General features: G+C 47.0%; 1 protein-coding gene across 7 annotated transcripts in view; it reads right to left on the bottom strand.

The window, feature by feature from the left end:
* Positions 1 to 1,493: 1,493 nt before the first annotated feature.
* Positions 1,494 to 25,237, bottom strand: part of KLHL20 (kelch like family member 20) — a 30,718-nt gene continuing 6,974 nt past the window's right edge. For 5 of the 7 annotated variants that reach the window (XM_077332544.1, XM_077332548.1, XM_077332545.1 and 2 more), the window contains 10 exons: positions 19,647 to 20,220; positions 15,040 to 15,198; positions 14,130 to 14,224; positions 13,017 to 13,132; positions 9,679 to 9,862; positions 8,383 to 8,526; positions 8,120 to 8,253; positions 5,712 to 5,920; positions 4,970 to 5,076; positions 1,494 to 3,359 (listed from right to left, as the gene is read on the bottom strand). In XM_077332544.1, the coding sequence (XP_077188659.1) occupies positions 3,275 to 3,359; positions 4,970 to 5,076; positions 5,712 to 5,920; positions 8,120 to 8,253; positions 8,383 to 8,526; positions 9,679 to 9,862; positions 13,017 to 13,132; positions 14,130 to 14,224; positions 15,040 to 15,198; positions 19,647 to 20,220 (1,807 nt within the window). In that variant the 3' untranslated portion in view covers positions 1,494 to 3,274. Of the gene's footprint in view, positions 3,360 to 4,969; positions 5,077 to 5,711; positions 5,921 to 8,119; positions 8,254 to 8,382; positions 8,527 to 9,678; positions 9,863 to 13,016; positions 13,133 to 14,129; positions 14,225 to 15,039; positions 15,199 to 19,646; positions 20,221 to 22,993; positions 23,111 to 23,602; positions 23,731 to 25,237 lie in introns of those variants that run through there. The other 2 variants (XM_077332549.1, XM_077332550.1) reach the window with 2 other exon arrangements.

Raw genomic sequence — 25,237 nt, forward strand, 5'->3', positions numbered from 1 at the left:
GAACGCTTGGGACATATGTTGGGACAATTTTCGGTCCTGGCCCCAACCTGGTGGAATGAGCTCCCTGAAGAGCTATTGGCCCTGCAGGAGTTGTCTTTCCGCAAGGCCTGCAAGACGAAGCTTTTCCGACAGGCATACGGTTGAGGCCAGGGCGGGGTCCTGATATTCAATCTGGATTCCCCATGTCCATCTGAGTGATCTGACACCTTACTCCCACCAGCAGAACTAGAAGGTTGGCCCCGGGCTGGTTGAGGGGTTGAGCTAGTTTTTGGTTTTTCGCCTGCCGCCTTAGTATCGATACTTGTAGTAATTTTATTAATGGATAATTATGGGGTTTTCTTGTGCCACCTCATGAGAAGGAAGGACTCCCTGGAGAAGAGCCTAATGCTGAGAGTGATTTAGGGCAAAAGAAGGGGATGACAAAGAATGAGGTGGCTGGATGGAGTCACTGAAGCAGTCGGTGCAAACTTAAATGGACTCCGGGGAATGGTAGAGGACAGGAAGGCCTGGAGGATCATTGTCCATGATGGGTCTGACACGACTTCGCACCTAACAGCAACAAATTCTTTTACTGTCTGTAAACCACGTGAGCCTAAATGGAATGGCGGTATATAAACTAATAAATAAATAAACCAATAAATAAATAACCATTGCAATTATATGTATTACAGAGTTGTTTCTCATGATCCCTGATAGTGGAAGATTCTCTTGCCAGTATTAGGATAGGGGTGTGTGTGTCTTTTACCGATTCCTCTTTCACTTCACTATCCACATTGTTATCCTAGTTGTCTGGTATCCTGGGATGAGGGCACGACAGGCTAGAGGGGGAAGGCAGGCAAAATTGCTTCTGAGCACTATTTCCTGTGGGTGAAGTGGGTTTTAATCCTCTTATATTAAATATATATATTAAGCTTGTCAGGCAGCCTGTCACGGCAGGGAGTAACTTGCCACCCATCGGACCTGAGCAACCACCCCTTTCTTCCAACCCGGAAAACCAGCATGGTTGGTTATACCGTATTAGAGGATTGTGACTATCACAACAGGACCTTTGATTGAATTGTGATATAGACAGAAGGCTTTAGGAAAGGAGCGGGAAAAGTGAAGAGAGTGCTGAACAGAGGAAACAGGGACTGGTCAGACTGCCCGTAGGTCCAAGAGCTGAACAAATTCAGTTGCCAAACTCCAGCTGGTCTTGGGGTACCTCGAGGACCCCAGTAATTGAGAAAAGCCTAGAGCAGGGGTAGTCAACCTGTGATCCTCCAGATGTTCATGGACTACAATTCCCATGAACCCCTGCCAGTGTTTGCTGGCATGCGCTCATGGGAATTGTAGTCCATGAACATCTGGAGGATCACAGGTTGACTACCCCTGGGCAAGAGAGCTCCTGCCTCCCTTTGGACACCTTCATTCAACCAGGAGTATTAGATAACCACAACTGATAAATTGCTCCCAAGTGTTCTTTCGGTTGACCCTTTGAGAACAAAACAAAACACCCCAGATGAGATTTTATTAAGGTAATGCTATTTATACAAGTTAACTCATGCTAGAAAAAGCATAAATGATACATGTAAACAACTGTTTACAGAATACTTTTTCTTTGTAAAGGTGCAAATGTTCAAAATGTAAACGCAAGAATGCCAACCTTTTGGGCAAAAGAAAGGGTTTTCCCCTCAAGCAGCCACTTAACTGGGTTTTTTTTTTTCTCCGTCTCCCCCAAATACGCTGAAGCGGTGGAGGCTTTAAAGCTATATAAGAGAGGTCTTAACAACTGGTATTGCTTTCGTTTGCAAAACTCATGGCCTGTTAAGGCCCAGGCAGGCCACCGTAAATAACATACATTTGCATTGAACCTTTGCTCCTACGCTCTCCAAGCAAGCTACGACACTGATACAGTTAAATTGAGGGGAGTGGGAGAATCTTTACAGCAGTTAACCCATCTGAGATGTTTTAAGGCTGCAATTCTTTGAACAGATTGAGGGAACAACAGCTTTGCTGCAGGAAATAAGGTGGCAGACCACAGTACTTCTACTGTAATTCTAAACACTTCTTTCCGAAGTGTAATAAGGCAGGTTATCTTTATGCCTCGGAGCCCCAAAATTACATGCCACTTGATGGGTAAGAAAGTGCTCTGAACTAGGAACTAAAATGAACAGAAGAGAAAGGAGGCCAGCTGCTTTTAAGTGTACCTTCTTGCGTCTCTGTCTCAATGCTTAACAGTAGCACCTTTCATGGGGGTATGATACGGCAGTATCCCCCCACAAGTTGAGGAGATCCAACATCTGCAGAACATGAGCCTCATTATTGTTGCAAAGGGACAAATCTCAGAAAATTCTTCCCTGAAAGGAAGAACACAATTGGCGTGGTCTTGTTCATCTGAAATGTTTGGGGCAGCTGAACTTCCCCACAGCAAAATGCTGAGTCTGTTACATTTCAGTTCTTCATGGGTATTTTAATCTTTTGCTAGTGGTCAGTTCCCCAGTGAGGCTGATAGCTGTAGTGTTCTGCTTTCAAAAATCCAGGTAATTATCAGAATTTATAAATGGCTTCAGCTGGAGAGCTGCATGTAATACAGCCAGAATCCACCCGTTTGAATTTAACCTAAAAACATAAGATGGCATTTTCATAGCATCCCAAAAACATACGGTAAAAGTTAATGGGAAAAGGCTAAAAAAAAAATCCCCAATACATCGGTTAGCACGGTAGATCATTTAATTTACGCAAAACCTACCTGCAGCATCCTCTTACCTTGCTCTTGCTGAGATGAATGAGGTCTGATGCAACTACCTTTTATTTCAATGAGATGGGAAGGGATGTGAACAGAGTTGACTAAACCCCCTGGCAAGAGAGTTAAATGACAAGAATGTGGCTGACAAACATTCACCTTTAGGACAGATGGCCTTGCCCACCTCTGAATGGGCCCTTGTTTGACAAACCCCAAGTACGCTTTGAGTTGCTTAGGTTGTTACCAAAGTTACTAGAGTGACGTCAAATTCCAGTTTCTTCAGTCAACCAGGAGGGAGGAGGGAGAAGAGACAGACAAGGAAAACGGCGTGCCCCAGACTGCTCGCTGGAGACGTTAGCATGGTTGTCTGTAACTATAGCAGAGGAAGGGGGAAATGTGTTCAACATCCATGACAGTCCCACAGGAAGAGGCACCAACGAAGAATATAAGTGTGATCTTGCTTTCGCTAGAGCCTCGGAGAGCTCAGAAGTCACCAGGTTGACCAGTTTCAACAGGAATGAACACCGACAGGGATTCCGCACACTGGCTGTTTTACCATATATGGGATTCGCAGTGTGTCATTTTGATAACTCCTACGCCGCCGCCAAGCCGACGGTAGTTCATTCCTCCGTAGAGTCTGCAAGGATAAAAAAAACATTATGAGCATTATTCTTACCCAGCAGCAAATGCAGGAATAAAAGAATATTCAAAGAGATATCTGTTCCACTATATATTTCTGGTAAGGCCTTGGAGGAGGAGCGTGTCTCATGACTTAAGTGCCACTCAGCGCTTAACACCTACTCAGGGCAGCTGTCCCACCCCTGAATGCCTCCTCCTCCAACCAGCTTGCCTCTCTGTCCAGCAGCCAGCCAATCGCCTTCTGTCCCCCACCCCTGACCACCCCCTCCTCCTTGCACTTCCCTCTGAGGCTTGGAGGCTGCAGATCCCTGCTGTGTGAAAGCTGCCCATGCCGGTGAGTTCCATAACAGCTGCCTGCAGCCTTTCCAGGTATTTGGGAGAGGGGGAAACTGTCCGCAGAGTTCTTCCACTCCACCCCCTTAATTTGGCGCCCCTTGTATTCCTGAATGCAACGGGCTTGCCCTTTAGTATTATGATAAAATCAGGGGATGATTAGGAAGACAACCTTTTAATATGAAATAAGCTGCGGCTTGCTCAGTGGAAACTTAACTCCTTTTTCTAGTACTTTTAAGACTCATTCAAATTAGTCTGTGTTATTGGGGGGGGAATAAGAAAGCCCCAATGAGTTATGTTAGTTCATGACCTTGGTATCACAAAGAGTTTTCATTTCTTTCTGTCCTTTTGCACCTGACAGATGCTTCAAGTAGCAAATGCCCCTCGAGGATATAAATAGCAGGAAACCCTATTCAGCTTCGACTTACGGAAGCGGCAGCTTTTCTGTACGAGTTCTGATCCCAGCACCCCTTTGCATAGACGGCTGGGATTTGGAGCCACAATGAAACTTTCCTTGACATTGCTCTGCTTGTTCCTGTGTCCTGGACTTAGGCAGAGACCAGAAGTTCATGCGGGCACAGGGACTTGCTCGCACAGTGCCCAATTCTTCCCTTCTTCCCTCACACAGGAGCCCCAAAGGCCCCTGGTGATTGTGTCCCTAGGGATTGCCTCTACCCACAAATAGAATTTCAGTTGCTGCGAGTGAGGGAAGGCAGGAAAATCATGCTCCACGGATGGGAATCTTTTCTGCTGGCAGAAAGGTTGGTCTAAATCCAATTCCTGTTGATTTTTGTTAGTTTTGCATATTTAAAGAAATAGAACGGTGGCTTTCAATCTGTGTTCTAGAGCAGGGGTAGTCAACCTGTGGTCCTCCAGATGTTCATGGACTACAATTCCTATGAGCTCCTGCCAGCAAACGCTGGCATGGGCTTATGGGAATTGTAGTCCATGAACACCTGGATGACCACAGGTTGATTACCCTGGTTCTAGAGCACATGGGAGCTCCTCAGTAAGGTCCATGATGCCTCCCTAAAAGACATTATGCCCACGACTACTAATCTTCCCTTGAAATAGGCAGTCACAAGAACACGCTGGGTTGTGAAACTCCTTAAAAGGAAGGATCCTCAGGCCACAATGAGAATGTTCTCTCTTTCGGGACTAACATGGAAGCAGGACTACCATGGAAGTGTCCCACTTGACCTCCCTCTCTTTCCTTGCATGGAAAAGATCTTTCCAATTCCCGAAGAATCTGGCCGCTTTTTTTTTAAAGCTTACCTCCACGTGTTGGCATCTGGATCAAACACTTCAATGGTCTTCAAGTACGTTGTTCCATCAAAGCCTCCCACAGCCATGAGCTGCCCATTCACCACGGCCAGACCAACCTAGGTGATAACAGGAGGGTTTTTAAAACAATAGTTTTTTTTTTCTGAAGGCATTGGTCCAAAGACCAAGTAGATCAGGGGTAGTCAACCCGTGGTCCTCCAGATGTCCATGGCCTACAATTCCCATGAGCCCCTGCCAGCATTTGCTGGCAGGGGCTCATGGGAATTGTAGTCCATGGAGATCAGGAGGACCACAGGTTGACTACCCCTGAAGTAGATGACCAGCATCTGCTTAGGATCCCCAGCCCTAAAGAGATCAAACTGGCCTCAAGCAGAGACAGGGCTGGTGGAACGCTCTGCCAAATGAAATGAGAGCCCTGCAGGGCCTAAGAGAGTACTGCAGGGCTTGTGAGGCACAGCTGTTCCTCCAGGCCAACAGTTGAGGCCTAACAAGAACTGATATCCAGCCTCATAGTTTCAAAGGGTTGGAAAGGACACCAATTTGGGAATATCAAAAAATCATCACTCTGCTAGCTACATTTCCCCCTTCCCAAATGCTCAGCCCTTAGGTACCCTCTGCTGCCATAGCGGTCTCCTCAGCTGCAGTTCAGAATCACGCTGGCCTTCCTCACATGCATTGCAGTCTAAATGACGATCATCCAGTGGCAAGAGCAGCCAAACCAAACAAAGCTTACCCCACTGCGGCGTGATGTCATGGCCACCACGGGAGACCACTGGTTGGTCCTGGGGTTGTATCGCTCAGCGCTGCTGAGTTCTGTTGTATCGTCTCTGCCTCCAACTGCATAGATCATGTCTTGGTATACTGCACAGCCTAGATGCTTCCGCCGAGTACCCATGGGGGCTATTGTGTGCCAACGGTTCTCCTGGGGGTTGTAGCGTTCCACTGTGGAAGAACCATACCGCATCGATTAAATAGGTTTGGGGGATTTTTTTTTTCAAGTGAAGCCCAATGAAACCCAAACCAACTGTCAATGACTGAAGCAAACATTCATCCATTTACTTCCTTCCATAAGACTGCGACATCAGGGGTGGCCAAACTGTGGCTCTCCAGATGTCCATGGACTACAATTACCATGAACCCTTGCCAACAGATGTCCATGGACTACAATTATCACGGACTCTCCAGATGTCCGTGGACTACAATCACCATGAGCCCTCGCCAGCAGATGTCCATGGACTACAATTACCATGAGTCCTTGCCAGCAGATGTCCATGGACTACAATTATCACGGACTCTCCAGATGTCCATGGACTACAATCACCATGAGCCCTCGCCAGCAGAAGTCCATGGACTACAATTACCATGAGTCCTTGCCAGCAGATGTCCATGGACTACAATTATCACGGACTCTCCAGATGTCCATGGACTACAATCACAATGAGCCCTCACCAGCAGATGTCCATGGACTACAATTACCATGAGCCCTTGCCAGCAGATGTCCATGGACTACAATTATCATGGACTCTCCAGATGTCCATTGACTACAATCACCATGAACCCTTGCCAACAGACGTCCATGGACTACAATTATTATGGACTCTCCAGATGTCCATGGACTACAATTACCATGAGCCCTTGCCAGCAGATGTCCATGGACTACAATTATCATGGACTCTCCAGATGTCCATGGACTACAATTACCATGAGTCCTTGCCAGCAGATGTCCATGGACTACAATTATCATGGACTCTCCAGATGTCCATGGACTACAATCACCATGAACCCTTGCCAACAGATGTCCATGGACTACAATTACCATGAGCCTTTGACAGCAGGGACTCATGGTAATTGTAATCCATGGACATCTAAGAGAGCCCCAATTTGGCTACCCCTGTCAGGATCAGTTCCTGTTCTCTGCCATTAGAATTGTAATCATACAGTTAACCTGTCTGTATCCAAAATTTGCTTTCTAACAGTGATCAGCCAAGATGCTTCCAGACACCACATTACCAAGTTATGAAGGCAATGGCCCTTTCCCTGTTTGATTAGATACCACGGATTTCCCCCCTCCCACTCACATTGCTTTCCCTACACTGCAGGGAGTAGTTAATGAGGATTTCCTGTAGTGGTTTCCTGCAGTGCAGGGAAGGGTTTTACAGTCCCTGTTCCAACCTATGTTCTCCAGCAAATGGCACTCAAGATACAATGCCTTTCAACCTGGATGTTCAATTTGACTTCACTGAAAATAGCAGTTGACAGACCTTTCTCTTCATGAATACAAGAACATCAAATTATACATGTTCTCCCCCTTCACACAGTCATACACCAATGCTTGGCCCTAGCTGCACAAGCAATTTCTCCAACTGATTCAGCTTACCCAGGAGATGAGAGTCCAAGCAACTATTTAATATACAATTTATGCAGACAATTTTGGAAGAAACAAAACCTAGCACTGGACTGTCCTGATGTCTATCAGGCATTGTTGTTTTCTAAATCAAAACACACGGGAACGATGTCGGGCAGTGCTATACACATGAAACAAAGAAGCACCGTCAAACGTCAAAACAGCTCTATTGGGCACAAAAATAATTATATATCCTTATCGCATACACTAAGTGCCTCATAATTTTCATACATCGCCTCTCTAACTACATCCCCAAGTCACAAAGGATTATTAAAGTATACACTGTATTGAACAAATTGGACAGTTCACAGACAGAGCCATTTCAGTAAAAGCCAAACGGCACTGTCCTCTTGTTAAGTCAACGCCTATCAATAATTTCAAAACTGTTTTGAAAATATTAATAGGAATTGATTTAACAAGAGGACCGTGCCATTCGGCTTATACCGAAATGGCTCTGTCTGAGAACTTTCCAGTTGGTTCGATGCGGGGTGCACTTTAATAATCCTTTGGGCCTCAAGGATGTAATTAGAGAGCCCATGTATGAAAATTACGAGGCGCTTGGTGCATGATAAGGATATATTCTCATGCACTTTAGGGGACAAATAGAGCTGTTTTGCTATTGTTGTCTAAGCGACTTCTTCCCCAAATAAGTCACGTCAAAGATCATCCGTGTATTCTGATGGACTACCAGGTGACAGCAGACTCACAGAAAGAGACAGCTCCTATACAGGAGATACCTGTGTTCAGAGGAGATGTCCCATCAGAGCCCCCGACAGCATAAAGGAAGCCCCCTAGGACAGCCACAGCCACCCCAAGGCGCCTGGTGCTCATGGAAGCGACTCGAGTCCATTTGTTCTCTTTGGGGTCATACCTGAAGCAAGACACAAAAACTATCTCAATGCAAAGTTCATTCAGCAACTACTACTGCTCCTTCTGAAAACACCGGATGAAATCACATCTTACCCTTCCTTCCCTCCTTTTTTAAAAAAATGTACAATACCTTTCAACAATATTGAGGCAAGAGACACCATCCTGGCCACCCACGGCATACAGGTAGCCCCCGAGAACTGCCACCCCGACACTGGTCCTGCAGGTGCTAGTGGGTGCCACGTCACTGCTCCACTGATTCGTCTTTGGGTCGTAGCTACAATGGGCGACAAATAGGTCAAATCTTTGTTCTGGCACCTCCTATAGCTCTCAAGCTTTGCTTACAGGCTTACAAAGCTTTTTTGATTCTGTTTTGTGGCATCTGGATGCAACCATGATGTGTGGCAAGGATATGGCTCCAAACAGATCAATTCTGTAACCAGGGTTACTGAGAGCCCCCAATACTGAGATCTGTTAAGCAGATGCAATTTGTTTGGTCAAGACCTGGAAGCTGGGTAAAAGACCAAGCTCTGCTGGTGGGGAATACAGCAACAAGGCTGTCCCCCTTGAGGCTTCAGGGCCCATGTAACCCTTTATTCCTTTTCCCCTTAACTCCCCACGTAGCTGAATCAGAATATATGGGCTATTCTCTCGTCGGCAGTAATTGCCAGATTGGTAGTACAAGTTTAGTAATGGATCCCAGTGCTTGAGAACAGCAGACAATCTCATGAGAGAAAATTGTTACAGATCTTTGCTCTCTTTCTGACTAATGAAGACTGTATGAAGAGGAACCTATTTTTACAGAAAGGACTGACGTGGTTTCTGTAATAGAGGAAATGTGTATTTTAGAAAGATCCTTGTTATCTCAGCTGGCACAAACAACTAGTCTCTTATTTCTTTTCACAACTGGGAAAGTGTCTGCCATTAATGACTAACATGGACAGTGTTATTTCTCCAAAATGTTTTTGTGAACTACAACTGAACTCAAAAGGACTGATTAGCTGTTTTAGCAATAATATGGCTTAATTTGGATATTATGACACAGTTTACTAATTTGCCACAATTCACTTTTGCCTTGTATCTGTACGCTTATCATCCTTGTTCCATTTAGTCCGAGGAAGAGTGCTTGCACTCGAAAGCTCATGCCTTGAATAAATCTTTGTTGATCTTGAAGGTGCTACTGGACTCTGATTTTGTTGTGCTACTTCAGACCAACACGGCGACACACGTGAAAATTTCTAGGCATTTTTTGTATCCCAGAGGACAGATAATTGCAGCAGGGTGCTTTCTTTCTAACCATAACTACATACAACAGGCACCTCTTGTGCACCCAAATGCACAGCTGGATGCAGAACATATATCAGGGTCTATCATTCCACCGAGCAGGCAAGCATCAGGGGGCCTGCAATTTTCTCCTGCCACGGCTCACCGTTCTACGCTGTTGAGATAGGAGGAGCCGTCGTGGCCCCCCACTGCATACAGAAGGTCGTCCAAGACGCTGACGCCAACGCCGCACCGCCTTTTGCTCATGGAGGCCACCATCCGCCACTCGTTGGTCTGAGGGTCGTAACGCTCGACGCTGGAAATCGCATCCCCGCTGCACCAGCCGCCCACTGTGGAGGTCAACCGGGAGCAACAGCGTATTAAAATACATCAGGTAAGAGAAAAAAGGCCAGGGTCCACACATGTGCCCAGCACCTTTCTTCCAGTCTACCTTCAACCCTAGAAGCATTGCTTTCTCATCACTCCGGAAAGCTTCTTCTCTCCAGCTGAGGGAGGGCGAAAGAGATGCAAGGATGGGACGGGCACGAAACCTGGCAGTGCGACTTTCTGTTTGCCAGCCCAAGTGTGGGCAAGCTGAATGCGTCCCGGAGGGGGACCCACATTTATTCATATGAAGAACTAAAGAATGGGTTGGGCCCCAGGGCTTTTCTTTATTCAGCTACTGATGCCTAGCCTTCCTCCTCCTCCCATCCTCACAACAACCCCGTGAGGCAAGTGAAACTGAGGGAGGGTGCCTGGGCTGACATCACCCAGCGAGCTTGTGTGGCAGAGTAGAGATCTGAACCTGGCCTGATCCCAGGCCAATGCACTGTTTTGGGTTTTCGGGAGAGGGTGCTTACGCCAGAGGAAGGAGCAATTGCTAGTGGGATGAGATTGAATCGAATAAATACATATTGGCTCCATGGAACTGGTTCTTAGCCATTGTCCCAGATTCCAGCTGGAGTCAAAAAGAGCTTCTGTGCTGTCCTGAGGATGTTTCTGTGGAGCTTTAGAAAGAGGACACGTACGTTCTCTTTCCCTCCTCTTCTAAATACCAACATTGAATTAGTGCCACAATACATTGTTGGAACATGCAAGTGTGCATAAACTAACAGCACGTGAAGAATATCCTGCAGGGGCCATTGGAGATGTGTAGGTAGCATATGTAGATAGGAACTTCCTGGCATTTTTCAAATAATCTCCTCCTGTGTCCTGGCTCAGATGGAAACTTCTGGCTCCCTTGAACACACTTCCTCCTCATACGCTCCAGAAGAACAGTTCATCAGTTAGACTGTTAGGACTATCTCTCTCCCCTCTCTTTAAATAGTGGTTTCTTTTCTCAATAAAGCTATCTATTCTTTAAACAGCCAGTGCTCTGCTCTTCCTTTATCTATTTAAACTCTGCCAATACCTGTAACCTCACAGATCTATGCATGTTGACTGATGGTTGGTGATAAATTTGGGGGAGAAGGTAGAAAGTGGCCGAGTAAACTGAGAAGGGGAGGGGCTCCAACGCAAAACCTGAGGAAGACATTTCTATGGAGTATAAGCATTTTGTTTTGAGGTTAAAAAAACTGTGCAAGACATTAATGGAAACTACGGCAACAGCTACACAGCTAATGAGGGTTGCGTTCCCTGTACCTCAGTGATCCCAAACCTGCGGGCCGCGGCCCGGTGCCGGGCCGTGAAGGCCATGGCGCCGGGCCGCGGCTCCCTCTCCCCGCCCCTCCCCCCCGCAGTAAAAAACTTCCCAGGCCGCAAGCTTGCGGCCCGGGAAGCTTCTTACTGCGGGAGGGCGGGGAGAGGGAATCGGGGCCGGGCCGCGCCCATGCGGGCGCGGCTCGCGGGTGCGGCCCGATGTGCGGGCGCGGCTCGCGGGCACGGCCCGATGTGCGGGCGCGGCTCGCGGGCACGGCCCGATGTGCGGGCGCGGCTCGCAGGCGCGGCCCGATGTGCGGGCGCGGCACGCGGGCGCGGCTTGCGGGCGTGGCCCGTTGTGTGGGCGCGGCTTGCGGGCGCGGCCCGATGTGCGGGCGCGGCCCGATGTGCGGGCGCGGCTCGCGGACGCGGCCCGATGTAGGGGCGCGGCCCGTTGTGCGGGCGCGGCTTGCGGGCGCGGCCCGATGCGGGGGCGCGGCCCGCGGGTGCGGCCCGATGCAGGGGCACGGCCCGCGGGCGCGGGCGATGCGTGGGCGTGGCCTGTGCGGGCCGCGGGCCGCGCTCCAATGCCCTGCCGGTCCCCAACCTCAGAAAGGTTGGGGACCACTGCTGTACCTTACTCAGGTACTTATTAATACATGCAATGCTTTTAAATGGCAGGGGTAGATACAGCATAACTAGGGACCAAATCCCTGTGATACTGTATACTTTACAGGCTGAAAGTCACAGGTTTCAGGGCTCTGGCACATCCAACCTAAAAGGGGCTGAAGTAACAGAGCAGGGAAAGACCTGCTTCAAGAGCAGCTGTCAATCCCAAGAGGCACCACACTGCACGGGTGTTTAGCACTTGTCAGCTATGCTGATCTTCCTCTTTCAACTGTGGTCTCAGGTTGCTGAATGCAGGGAGCAAACAGGGTACGCGGGCAAGCACATCCTGCTCTTTTGGGGGGCCTCCCACAGGCAGCTGCCTGTTAACAGACAGAACGCTGGATGAAATTCATCTTGACCTGGTCCACCAAGGCAGTCATCCTGTTTAGTTTCCATTGACATCAGCTAGAACAGCATGCATGCGGTTGAAACAACATGCCCTCTTGTTTCACAACAATACAATATTTATGCACCCCGTCGTAGACCAGCATACAAGAATAACCTCTGGTTTCATGGATTGAACCCTGGAGAACATTTTAAAAGGCTGTTTCTGTTGTTGCTGGGATTTCGACATTTAGGTTGGAGAGGAGATGACTCTCCAGTATTTAAAAGGCTGCCATATCAAGGATGGAGCAAAATTGCTCTCTCTTGCCCCAGAGATGGACCAGAACCAATGGGATGAAATTAATTCAAAAGAAATTCCGTCTAAACATCTGGAAGAAGTTCCTGACAGTTGGAGCGGTTTCTCAGTGGAACAGGCTTCCTCGGGAGGTGGTGGGTTCTCCATCTTTGGAAATTTTTAAACAGGCGCTGGATAGCCATTTGTTGGAGAGGCTGATTCTGTGAAGGCTCAAGGGGGTGGCAGGTTACAGTGGATGAGCGATAGGATTCTGAGTGTCCTGCATATAGTGCAGGGGGTTGGCCTAGATGACCCATGAGGTCCCTTCCAACTCTATGATCCTATGATTCTATGTGTAACTGCACTTCCTCCCTCTTTCTATTTGACGTGTCTATGCAAGAGTAGTCCACTTCAAATGTCACTTTGCCAAGAGGGTCAAGTCCTCCTCGCCCCCACCCCTAGACTAAGGAAACCAACTGAGGTCTAAAACTAAGCCAAGGGAAATCTTGGTCAACACAGGATTCCATGGGCGGAAGACCCTTCTCCACCGTCCCAAGTCTAGGGTTGGGCACACGTACCTGCAAAGAGCACTTCTCCACAGCGGATGGGTTTGCGTGGGCGAGTTCTTGGTCCCTGCATCAGTGGCCGCTCTTGGGGCAACAGCAGATAGTTCTTGGCTTCATCCACAAGGTCCCTGCACAGAACAGCTGTGTCACACGTTTCTGCTCACCAAATCACTGTCGCTCCAAAAGTGGATAGCCCCGTCCAACCGTTTAAAATTTAAACCAACCAGAAATAGCTGCACGGAATATACCTCTCAAAGTATTTCCCCTACATATTCCAAACACTCAGATTAACTGTGCAATTGTAAGCGGTTATAGCCTTTTAAGTCCCCTAACCACTACACCAAGAGCCAGCTTGGTGTAGTGGTTAGGAGCGTGGACTTCTAATCTGGTGAGCTGAGTTTGATTCCCTGTTCCTCCTCCACATGCAGCCACCTGGGTGACCTTGGACTCATCACAGCACTGATAAAGCTGTTCTGACCGAGCAGTAATATCAGGGCTCTCTCAGCCTCACCCACCTCACAGGGAGTCTGTTGTGGGGAGAGGAAAGGGGAGGTGAATGTAAGCCGCTTTGAGACTCCTAGTAGAGAAAAGCGGCATGAAAAAACCAGCTCTTCTTCTAAGGGCTGAGGAGTAACTGTCTAGGATTGCACTGTAAAATCAAAAGCAATGTACTCTGGGGAGGACAATCCACAATCAGCACTTTGAAGATCCTGGCACGTTTTTCACCCATCAACTGACATACTCCTAGTAGCTCAGTTTTCTTAGGAAAAGGCATAGGCCAAGATTACTCCAGCTGTAAATAGTCACAACATGTTAAAAGTCAATCTGTCTGGATTAAGTGCAAATGGAGTAATGGCGCCTACCTTTAGAAAGAAGATTCTGCAACAAAATGGAAAATATGAAAGATACAAGTACTCCAGACTTGCTCACACAGACAGTTCGTGGTTTGTTGGCCAACAAGATTTAAGTAGGAATGCGCCAAATACAACAACAATGGTATTGTTTGAGTTCGGGTATACAGAATCTAAAAAACAGCAGTATTTCAGCTTCCGACAGAAGGTTTCCAGAAGATTTCACACACACCCCAACAAAGTAATAGGTCCTTCTCTGCCAAGGCCAACCTACCTGCATTCTTCATCACTTTTAATTAGCGGATCTGAGCCAACCGTGCCCACTAGGAACTTAGGACTGAGCAGAGGCAGCCGGACATGTTGCAGCACCTGCAAGCAGAGAATGGTTGAGGAGGAAATGGGGATGCAACCAGGGCACAGAAGAGGCCTGGTAAGCACTACCCTTTATGGCAAGTTTCTCGGCCTTCTCTGTAGATCTAGTCGCCAGGTACCAAAAGGCACCTGGTTTGATTACATTACAATACTGTCAACACCCATCTGAACAAGAGGAATCCCATGGTTTAAAGCAGCTTTTCCAGCTGAGTTCTCTGTCCTCTCAGCACTCCTTCATACATTCATAGAATCATAGAGTTGGAAGGGACCTCCTGGGTCATCTAGTCCAACCCCCTGCACTATGCAGGACACTCACATCCCTATTGCTCATCCACTGTAACCTGCCACCCCTTGAGCCTTCACAGAATCAGCCTCTCCGTCAGATGGCTATCCAGCCTCTTAAAAAATCTCCAAAGATGGAGAACGCACCACCTCCCGAGGAAGCCTGTTGCACTGTAGCCTTTGGAGGTTGAGCGATGACTGCAACTGCAGTCCATTCATTCTGACACTGCGCCAAGCCACAGATAGTTAGCAAGAGCTGCAAAAAGAGCTTCAGACTATGGCTTTGGATTCTGATTTGGGAAAGAACAGTCAGATCCAGATAATTCATACCAAAATCTAGTTCTTCCCGAACCGCCTTAAAACAGGCATCCGATTTCTATGAGGGAAGTTCTCTTTTCAAAAAGGCAGAACTGTGGCCATGGGTATTTTTCGAGTGGGAACTGCTTAAGTTAATGTGGACTGAAGGAGCCTAAGTACAGATGTCACGGAGGAGCCAGCTCCATGCATGGACGCCCACAAAGAAAGGCTACCTGGGGGAGCTGAGGCCGCCTCTCCTGGATGCTGTATTTCACCCAAGCCATCACGGCATTGAAGACCTGCTCTTCGCTGCGGACGTTCAGTTCGTCGCTGGAGATGATGTCGATGAGCTGGTTGGCCGGAAGCAGCATGAACTCCTCACTCTCCATCACCTGTGCAGAGGCAAGAAACACGGGACGGTGGGGATGCCTGAGGAGCCGTCAGAAGCGTTTGAAAGAGAAGCACAGCACCACGGAGACCCTCAGGTGCCTCCCCCCCTGCAGGCTTCCATAAAAGCCGGGTGGCACGTTGGAACTCCGAGCCTCAGGACAATGGGTAACTTGCCAGCACCATTAGGCTGGCCCAGCAGGAAGAACAAAGGTCACTACCGCAGCCTCGATTTCCCCAGTCTATATTGCAGAAACAAAGACAACGAAGCCTCGCAGTGTATCAAGGATGCTGCAATCCTAAACAGAGTTGCACCCTTCTGAGGTTGCCGATTTTAATGGACTTAAGGAGGGTGTGACTGTTTAGGATGGCACCACTGGAAGTCTTCCCTTTGCCTTCCTCCAAGCTGAAAGGTAGAGTGGTTGGCGGGAGAACAGAACACCTGAACAGAGACCAGCACCTGCTAATAAGGCAGCATTGCCAACCATGCAAATAAAACCCAGAACATAATGAGCCTCAAAAGTTACCCAAATGCTGGTGGACAAATCTGAAAAGCCTTCCCTGGCCTTGGATTGCAGCAAAAGACAGAGTGTCTCAGGGCAAGCATCTGGACTCCTCTGATTTCTCACCCCTCCCTTCCCATCTCTTCGGAGCTCTCTCTAAATATATACACATGCGGGGCATGAGTGCAAACTCACTTCAGAGGAAACAAGAGACTCCTAAAAAAACCCGCCAGGGACCGAAGGGCTGTGAAATACAAGCCCTTGACAATTTGCAAACATGTTAATAATTCCAAGGCCCAGGATAGAAAGCCCGTTTCTTGGAGCGTTATAAGACGACCTAGAAAAGCTCTTCCTTGCACTTTGAACAGAGGAACAGACACTGCCTCCTTCCCCCACTGCAGGAGGTCTTGCGAGTTGCCTGCTGTTTCCTGGAAGGCTAAGGGGCAGATCGCAACAAGGCCTAGGCACCGTGTGACCCACAGCTTGATCAGCCACTCATCCCCCCTCGCCATGTTGCCTGGGATTGCACGAACAAGCAGGCTGCCAGGTGGGGAGCTAGAATGTGACCTCGGATTGACTTAGCGGGTCACAAGTTATGCAGGGCTGGATCCCGCCTAAACCCACCAGAATCAAGTGGGCAATTGACTGTTTGGCAGACAAGCTCAGTTTTCCCAATACGTCAAAAACGGGAATGGAGGCAAAAAGGTGGCTGAGACCCTGTCCTGTCTGTAAAGAGCCAAGATGACTGCAGTTGGCAAATCCCTTGGATGCCGTTGCATAACTACAGTTCAACCCTGCAATTGTTAACGTAGGCCAAATACAGTTCAAGATACTGACTTGCAAGCAGACCTCGCCAGCTCTCCCATCTTTAGGACACCACTCTGTAAAAGATATATTCTTTCTCCTACATCATATATATATGATGTATATATATATATATGGCGAGATGCATAGCACTGCTCTCTGCGGGAATGGAAGAAAGGTATAAAAACACCCCCTTCCCGGAAAGAATTGCCGGACCTCAACAAGGGCCAGAGCCTTCTTGGTCCTGGCCCCCACCTGGTGGAACGAGCTCCCAGAGCAGATCAGAGTCCTGCCCGAACTTCCACAGTTCTGCAGGGCCTGCATAATGGAGCTCCTCCACCAGGCATTTGCTTCAGGCCAACTGACCCCCAAAACATCTGCTGGTCCCACCTCAGACACCCCCCCTCTCATGACTGAATAATCTGACCTATGTTATTGTTCCTGTTAAAATGTTGTTCTGGTTGACATATTATAATTGTTATACTGTTATAATTTTCTATGTAATTACACTATGGTGTTCTATGTAAATCGCCCAGAGCCGTATGGAAGGGCGGTATAAAAATCTAAATAAATAAATCTGGCCAAGTAGGAGACGTAGGGTATGTTTTTCAGAACTGCCTTTTCTGTGTTGAGGCCCGAGCTAAGTTCATCCATCCTTTGGTGTAGCAAAGGTCAAGTCAAACTATCTTAAACAACACAATAAAATCAGAGTCCAGTAGCACCTTTAAGACCAACGACTTATTCAAAGTGTGAGCTTTCAAGTGCAGGCACTCTTCCTCAGTCCAAATCTTTGTTGGTCTTAAAGTTGCTACTGGATTCTGATTTTATTGTGCTACTTCAGACCAACATGGCTACTCATTTTAAACAACACAAGCCGTGACTTCAGTTATAGTCAATAAACTTCTATCTGAAGAATCTCCAGAAATTACTAAATCTGTTGCTAAATTTTACTTAATAGTATATAGAGTTCATGGAAGTGGAAGGGTTTACTTTGAGAAATGAGATTGTTAAAACTTTATTAATCTGCCATTGCTGTTTTTAAGGTTTAATGGCCCAAGAGCCATTCCTGCTTGGCTCTCGACAATTTAGATTTTAGTTCTAATTTTTGTCATAAATTTTTACTACTAAACTTTTATCAATATATGCTGTTGCAGGCATATACTGTATTTTATTTCCCTTGGACTGTTCTGGTGTAAACCATAGAAAATAAATACTGCTAACTGAGGCCACGACAAAACAGCCATTCAATGCTAGTCCAGTGCAATAATAAGTGGAAGTCAATCCAATTTCTTGAGAACAGCTGCTCCACACCATTAAAAGAATGCCGTTATGTTTCTCAATGCCAAATGATTACTGAGTTCTAGCAACACAACAACAAAACAGAGAGACCAGAATAGGAGAAGATTTTTAGCACCCGCTTTTCACTACCAGGAGTCTCAAAGCAGCTTACAAACACCTCTCCCTTCCTGTCCCAACAACAGACACCCTGTGAGGTAGCTGGAGCCGAGAGAGCCCTGAAAGAATTGCTCTGTGAGAACTGTGACTTCGCCAAGGTCACCCAGCTTAGCTGCACGTAGTGGAGGAGTGGGGAATCAAACCTGATTCTCCAGGTTAGAAACCACTATTCTTTAATCACTACATTCTGGCTCTCAGTAGGAACCAGGTTGCTTCATCTGAAGTCCATGTGCATGTTTTAAGTAAATTTTCACTTTATGCAGCGTAGGTGAGTGCAGAGTTTATTGTAGCCACTCCCCAAAGTCACCTCTACAAATCATGCCTTTGAGGATACAAGACAAAGAGGGCAAGAAGATCCCTGCAAATATCTAAAACAAAGCATTCTAGATCAGATTCAGAATCCATAATTGCTTGGGTTGTTACTGGGATATTTCAATACAAAAAGTAATCCCTCAAGTTTGTTTGTTTTTTAAATACATCAATTCTGAGACTAAACTTTTTTCTTCCAGGGTTCAGATGAGATTCGTTTTTGCATGGGTTGGAAAATTATACTGGCCACATACTTATGACCCACCAAGCCAAGGGCAGTCCTGGCCCACTATCAGTCTTGCTTTTCTGGTCTGTTGTGTCCAATCCTGGGATTGTCAAGTACTTCATGAGCTACTAGGGTTGCTAGGTAGTCGTCCCCCACCAGCAGGGGATACGATGGCAGGATTGGCAGATCCAAGTTGGGAAACTCCTGGAGATTTGGGGGTGGAGCCTGGGGAGGACAGGGACCTCAGGGGGGAACAATGCCATAGAGTCCACCCCCAAAGCATCCATTTCCTCCAGTGGAACTAAGCCCTGCAGTCTGGAGGTGAACTGCAATTCCAGGGGATTCCCAGGTCCCACCTGAAGGCTTATCCCTGAATGCTACTGAGCAGGGCTTGGTAGGACCCAAGCATTGTAGGCCTGCATAACATGGAGCAGCATGCCCTGGCCATAGTCAAGCTAATGCCAACACTTGGAAAGGGTCTTCAGCTTCGTTCAGATAAGCATTATCTGCATGCTTAGAATGATTGCATACTAAGCTGCCTAACTGAAGATATCAAACTACACTGCTGGAACCAATCCACAGGCAATCTGAATGCCAGTCAAGCCCATTAAAGCTTTGTAACACAGAGGAATTCTTAAGGGCTACTCTGCCGATTAGAGATTTTTACCACCCCCAGGATCTCTAAAATACAAACGCAAACTGTGGTTGCAAGATTTATCCCTGCAGGAGAATGAAGTGGTATAACTCTGGCAGGCAGGCAGGCAGAATAAAGATTTTATGGCACAGGGACACAGCCAGATGCAGAGAAAGCACACAACTTCATGAGTTTGAACCAACGCTGGTTCATATGGAAAAAGGATTGGCGTGCACAGAAAATGTGGCAGGGAAAGGAGTCTGGACTGCACCACTTCAGAATGCAGATGGGAGATAGCCTTAATTTCATGGGTTGGTGACATTTTAAAGGCTCCTTGAAAATTTTTTAAAAATGCCTAGTCTAGACCGATCCCTGTTATTCTGGTTTCATCCTTGCAGGCAGCTCTCCCGCACAGAAGAACATTCAAAAGAGTGATTCCCCCAAAAAACCTCTGCAATCTGCAGTGGTTCAGTCCAATCTTGCCACTTCACCCTGCTGCATGGGCTGGTTGGGGCCACTCACCTCTTGAAAGTTATGCTGCGTGAACTTGTCAGCAATTCTCAGCAGCTCCCGGCACGAGTGGGTATCAGCGAATGCCCGGATGCCGAGGCAATTGGAAGGGTCCAGCTGCCTTTTGAGGAACTCGCAACAGGCTTCCTGGATCTCGGCTAGCTGGAGGAGGCAGGCAGCCGGCAGCAAGGTCTGGACATTGCCTTCTTCTACCGTGATCTGAGAAGTGTACGCAAAATCAATCAGCAGCTCCATGGCCCGTTCGTCAATGTCTCTGATCACCACCTCGGTCTGCCGACTCTCCGCCAGCTCCCCCGTGAACATGGCTCGGAAGTAAGGGCTGCAGGCCGACAGGATCACCCGGTGGGCGTAGATCTTCTTGGCCCCCACGACCAGCACCACATCGCACAGCTCCCGGTGTTTCCGCAGCAGGTTGATGACCTCCAGCGTCTGCCGAGGGTGCTTGTCCGAGACGTAAGGCATGCGAGCGGGCTGCGGGACCCCTTCCGGCAGCTTGTTGGGATCGCCGAGAGTGCAGCGGCTTGTGACGTCCATTCCGGTTTCGCCTGCTCGGTTATTGGCACACCTGGTGAAGGGAGTACAAGGCCGGCAGTTAGAGCACAAAAACCACAGGTGGGGGAGCAAGGCCACAGGAGTCAGCCATAGGCAGGGGCCATGGCTCTCAATTCCCAGACAAGGCCTGGAAGATTGTTGTGAACTGTCATTTCTTCTCACACATACACACCATATTCCTGTCATCACACACATGACACAGTGGTGGTATCATCATCTATGTCTCACACTCACATCAAGAAGATCAGAATCCAGGCAGGGCTTGAAGGACTGGGTATTCCCAGGAAGGACTCTGGAAGCCAGGGAACATGAATCTCCTTGCCCTTGGTTCCTCCTGAATCCAATGAAGAAACCAAGGAAATCGAAAGGCAGATAAATAAATGCTTCAAAATCCCAAATTTTCTCTCTAAGATTTATTCCCATATAGAGTAATCAAGACTCTCTATGGGAATAAATCTTAGAGAGAACATTTGGAATCTTGAAGCATTTATCAGCCTTTTGATTTCCTTAGTTTCTTCGCTGGATCTTTGTGAGAATTGTCGGTTCTCCTCCTGAATCCAGGCATGCTGATATACACTGGGAGGTACAAAAGCCCAGACACATCCAACCCTGGGCCCCAGGAACACCAGTGGTGAGGAACCTCAACTGAGGCACAGCCCTCACTTGACAGCAAGCAGAGTCTTTCCCCCAAACTCTGATGAAGATGTCCTGTCTTGACTGCTTCTTAGAACTGGGACCTCCTGCTAGGGCAGCCAGAAGGATATGGTCACAAGGCCCGCTGCGAGAGTCATTAGCTGCTGCAGCAGCATCGACCTATCTATGGCCCTTGCTCAAAGCCTTCTTGTAAACCGCTCTTCTGCTTGCTCCATCACGTCCTCAGACTGGTCCCCGATACTCACAGCTCCCTTTGCTCACAATAAGTCTCCTCTTGTCTGCAAGCCTGTTCACCCCAAGGTCACCAGCTCCAGCACAGGCAGAAAAAGGAATTGTACAACAGCACCCAACCTTTCTCTTCCCCAAACAATCCAGTCACGGCCTCTTTTCCCCCACTGCCTGGTTTCTAAAACACTGCTCAGTCCAGCAGCAGCCTTCTTACTTTTGGGTTGAGGGTCTGCCTTGAAGTCTAAATTTGCCAGTCAGATACCTCTTGTTCATAGGTCCAAACCCTACGCAGCAGGCACTGCATGATTTGACAACATATGATTACACACTCCAAATAGAAGTTCTAAAATCTACTACTTTGGAAAAACACCAGAGTTTTTCACCACACCAGGGGTAGACTCCCATTCATTCATTCATTCATTCCCCGCCACTCCCTAATGGCTCATGGCGGGTTACATACATATGCATAAAACCCCCATAAAAACCACAGTTAAAAACTAGACATAAAATCACAAATAGGATACGGCGGAAAAACAACTATTCTTAATTGCCCCAAAGACAACCCATAACAGAGGGAGAGGGAGAAGGGTGCAGATGTCTGATTGCAAAACGTCACAGAATGCCTGGAAGGGAGCCATATAGATCTCTATGGCCACTGAGTTCTCAACATAAAACAGGCAGGAGGAGGAAGAGACAGAGAAGGAGACACTGGCAATAACATGTAATGTTATCTTTTTCTCAGGTCTATGTGGCAAAACACAAATCACTTATCTGATCTCCAATTAACGTTTAAAAACAAATGGGAGAAGATTCGTTTTCAGAATGAGTAGTACCTTGGGCCTCGTCCTATGTATCTTATGTAACCGTCAAAGGTCTATTTAAGTGAACGGCAAGTCTTCAGTGGCATTTTTTGAAAGGGGGCCAGATTTTATCTCCTCCTGGACACATTCACCTCACCAAACGTCATGGACAGGACAACTCTTTTAGGTTTATAATACAAAAGATTTTCAGACTGCATACTGGCAAGATATTGAAAAGAACAGTTGCTTTAATACAGCTGCTGGGTTGCTTATCTAATTCAGCCTGCAAGAACCTCCCGTTTTCATCTTAAAAGAGCGAAACAAGTCACGGAGGAGAGATTTTGTCACCCCACCCTTCATCGGTACTTTGACTTTCCCAGGCATCAGTCTGATTAGCAGTACTGTTGTGATGGATTTTAAGTCTTTTAATGGGAGTTTTAATGGGGTTTTAAGACATTGTGACCCGCCATGAGCCATTTAGGGAGCGGCGGGAAATAAATCGAAATGAATGAATGAATGAATGAATGAATGAATGAATGAATGAATGAATGAATTTGAAACCTCACATGCTCCTTGGTGAAATTTAATTGGTTTTCTTCTTGTTAATGCTGTGAATTTTGTTCTAATTGTCCGAGAGGACAGCCATTCCCTCCCACCCAAACAGAATTAAACTACAAATAAATTAACCACACATTACCCACACTGAGCCTCAGGGGAGGGCAGTATATAAATAAATAAATACAAATAAGTTTTTGTGTATCTATAATTATCGCATGATAAACACAGAAATCCCAAGGCACAATGCCATGAGAAGCATGTGACAAGGTCCAAAACGCCACTGAAATACACATTTAAAGGTGACATAAAATGAGACTCCAGACGTGACTTGTTTTGTAATCTTCTCCAGTTTATTTTAAACCTTCACATGAATTGGAAACCAAATAAGTGGGTCATGTCTTGCCACATCAACCTGAGAAGCAGATAGCATGACATATTGTGTGTAACGGTACCACCTTAGAATTCCACTAGGCAGGATCACGAATCAATATTCAGTATTATCAAGCACCTATGCATAATTAAGACAAGGAACAAGATAAAAATTACCTTGACTAAACAAAAGCATTTGTTGTAGCAATGCATAAAACAGCGATGAGGGAAAACTATCTAATGCTGACTATCTAGTGCTGCTGCTAATGACTTACAGCTGTTGCAACAATCTTCTTAAAGAAACCCTACTAAGAAAAAATAGTAGGTAATTATTTATAAAAACCCTGAACATTCCAATTTATCATTAAGGTCTCTTGGAGACACGGTATCGAGAGAAGAAATCCAAAAACACCTCTCATTTTAGAAGTGTCCGTTGCTGTTTGCGTATGTGTTTTTTTTTTGGGGGGGGGGGTTAAATAAAACTTTCTCAAGAGCAAAGAACCTTATATCCAAAACAGAATGAGATTGGTTTTGGAAACATCCTGTTTAAGGAGCCTCATGAATACCTCTGCAGATTTCACTTTTGTGCTCAATAATTCTCATTCTTAATGATCTAGAGGCCTGACCTATATTATAAGAAAACACGGGGGCAAGTAATGACACTAATTACATTCTGAACCATCTTCATTGAACCATCTTCCAATGGTAAACTTTGTTATTTCTAGAATTAGTAAATGTTTTAACGCACACACATCATATTCATGCATGGCTATTATTTCAGTTTACGTTTTGTAGTGCTCTTCCCAGTCCTTTCTTGCTTGCTTTTGTGAGAAAACGCAGGTGCATGGATGTTTTAAATAAGTAGACAGCCTTCCGTTACATTTTTATCTCGCTCTTTCTCAGATCAGCTCGAAGCAGCAGACGTGATTTCTCCCCCTCCTCCATTTTATTCTCCCAACAGTCACGTGAGGGAAGATAGGCGGAAAGGAAGAGTAATTAGCCCAAGGCCACCAAGTAAGCTTCATGGCAGAGGGGGGATTTGAACCCGCATCTTCCCAGTGCTAGTCAAACACTCTAACCACTATACCATAATATCTCTCTCAGGAAAGTCCATGAAAAAGACACAATTATTCCGTCTTTCCTTCCTTCCCTCCATCCATCCATCCTGGCCAGCCATCTTGGAGTGGTTAACAACAGGGTAAAAACACAGGAATCTGAATCAGTTAAAACCCAATCTCCCACCTGCCCACCACAAACCCCTCCTTGAATGTGTGTTTCTCAGGGTTGGTGCCAGAAGTTGGCACTGAGCAGGGGAGCCCTAGATCTTCCCTTGTCCCAGCTTCAACCAAATGCCCAGTGGAAGAGCTCCATCTTATAGTCCCTGGGGAACTGTGTAAGTTCCATCAGGGCTCCAAGCTCTTCCAGGAGCTCGTTCCACCAGGTGAGGGCCAGGGCTGAAAAGACCCTGGCCCACTTTTCATGGGCCATGGATCACCAGCTTGTTAGAACTTGCAGAGCGCAAGGCTCTGCAAAGACATAAGGAGTTAGGCAGTCCCTCAGGTATCCTGGGCCCAGACCGCAATGGCCTGAAAGGTCAAAACCAAAACCTTGAACCTGATCCAAAACTCAACCGGCTGTCAATGCAGCTTTCCACCTAATCATGCTTCCTTTTCAGAGCAACAAATGGTTTTTAAAATTTTCTGTGCTCAGGAGACTCATCACACTGATGAGTAAACACACAAGTCCAGCACATTAGGGGGAAGACTTTGGGGTACGCTCTGAATCAGAATCACACAGACCTGGAAGAGACCACACAGGACCATCTAAGTCCAGCCCCCCACTCCTTCTCGGGGACTTAAAAATCACAGATTCCTGATAGGTGTTCACCCAGCCTCCTCCTAAAAAGTTCCATTGAAGAAGATGCCACCACCCTCCGAGGCAGCATAGCCCATCTACAAACAGCCCTCACCATCAGAAAATGCTTCCTAATATTTAAGTGAACTTCCTTTCTTGTCATTTGAATCTACTGCTCCCGATTCCTGTCTCTAAAGCTGCAGCAAACAAGCTGGCCCCCTCCTCAACATGTCCTCCTTTTACGTAGGTAAACACAGCTATCGCATCACTCCTTGCCTTCCTCTTTTCCAAGCTACACGTACCCAACTCTCTCAACCTTTTCTTGCAAGACATGGATTCCAGCCATCCTAGTCGCCCTTCTCTGAGCATGTACTTGTCGGTATCCTTCTTGAACTGTGGCGCCCAGAACTGGTCTAACCAATGCAGAATAGAGTTGGTATTATAATTTCCCTTGCTCTAGATTCTATGCCCCTAGCAATGCAGGCTAATGTCGCATTCAAACGAAGGTCTAGCCTCTAGTCTACAAGCCCCACTTTCACTCTAAATTAATTGCTCCACAGAATATGC

This window comes from Paroedura picta, chromosome 4, assembly GCF_049243985.1.
Source record: "Paroedura picta isolate Pp20150507F chromosome 4, Ppicta_v3.0, whole genome shotgun sequence".
Classification (NCBI taxonomy): Eukaryota; Metazoa; Chordata; class Lepidosauria; order Squamata; family Gekkonidae; genus Paroedura; species Paroedura picta.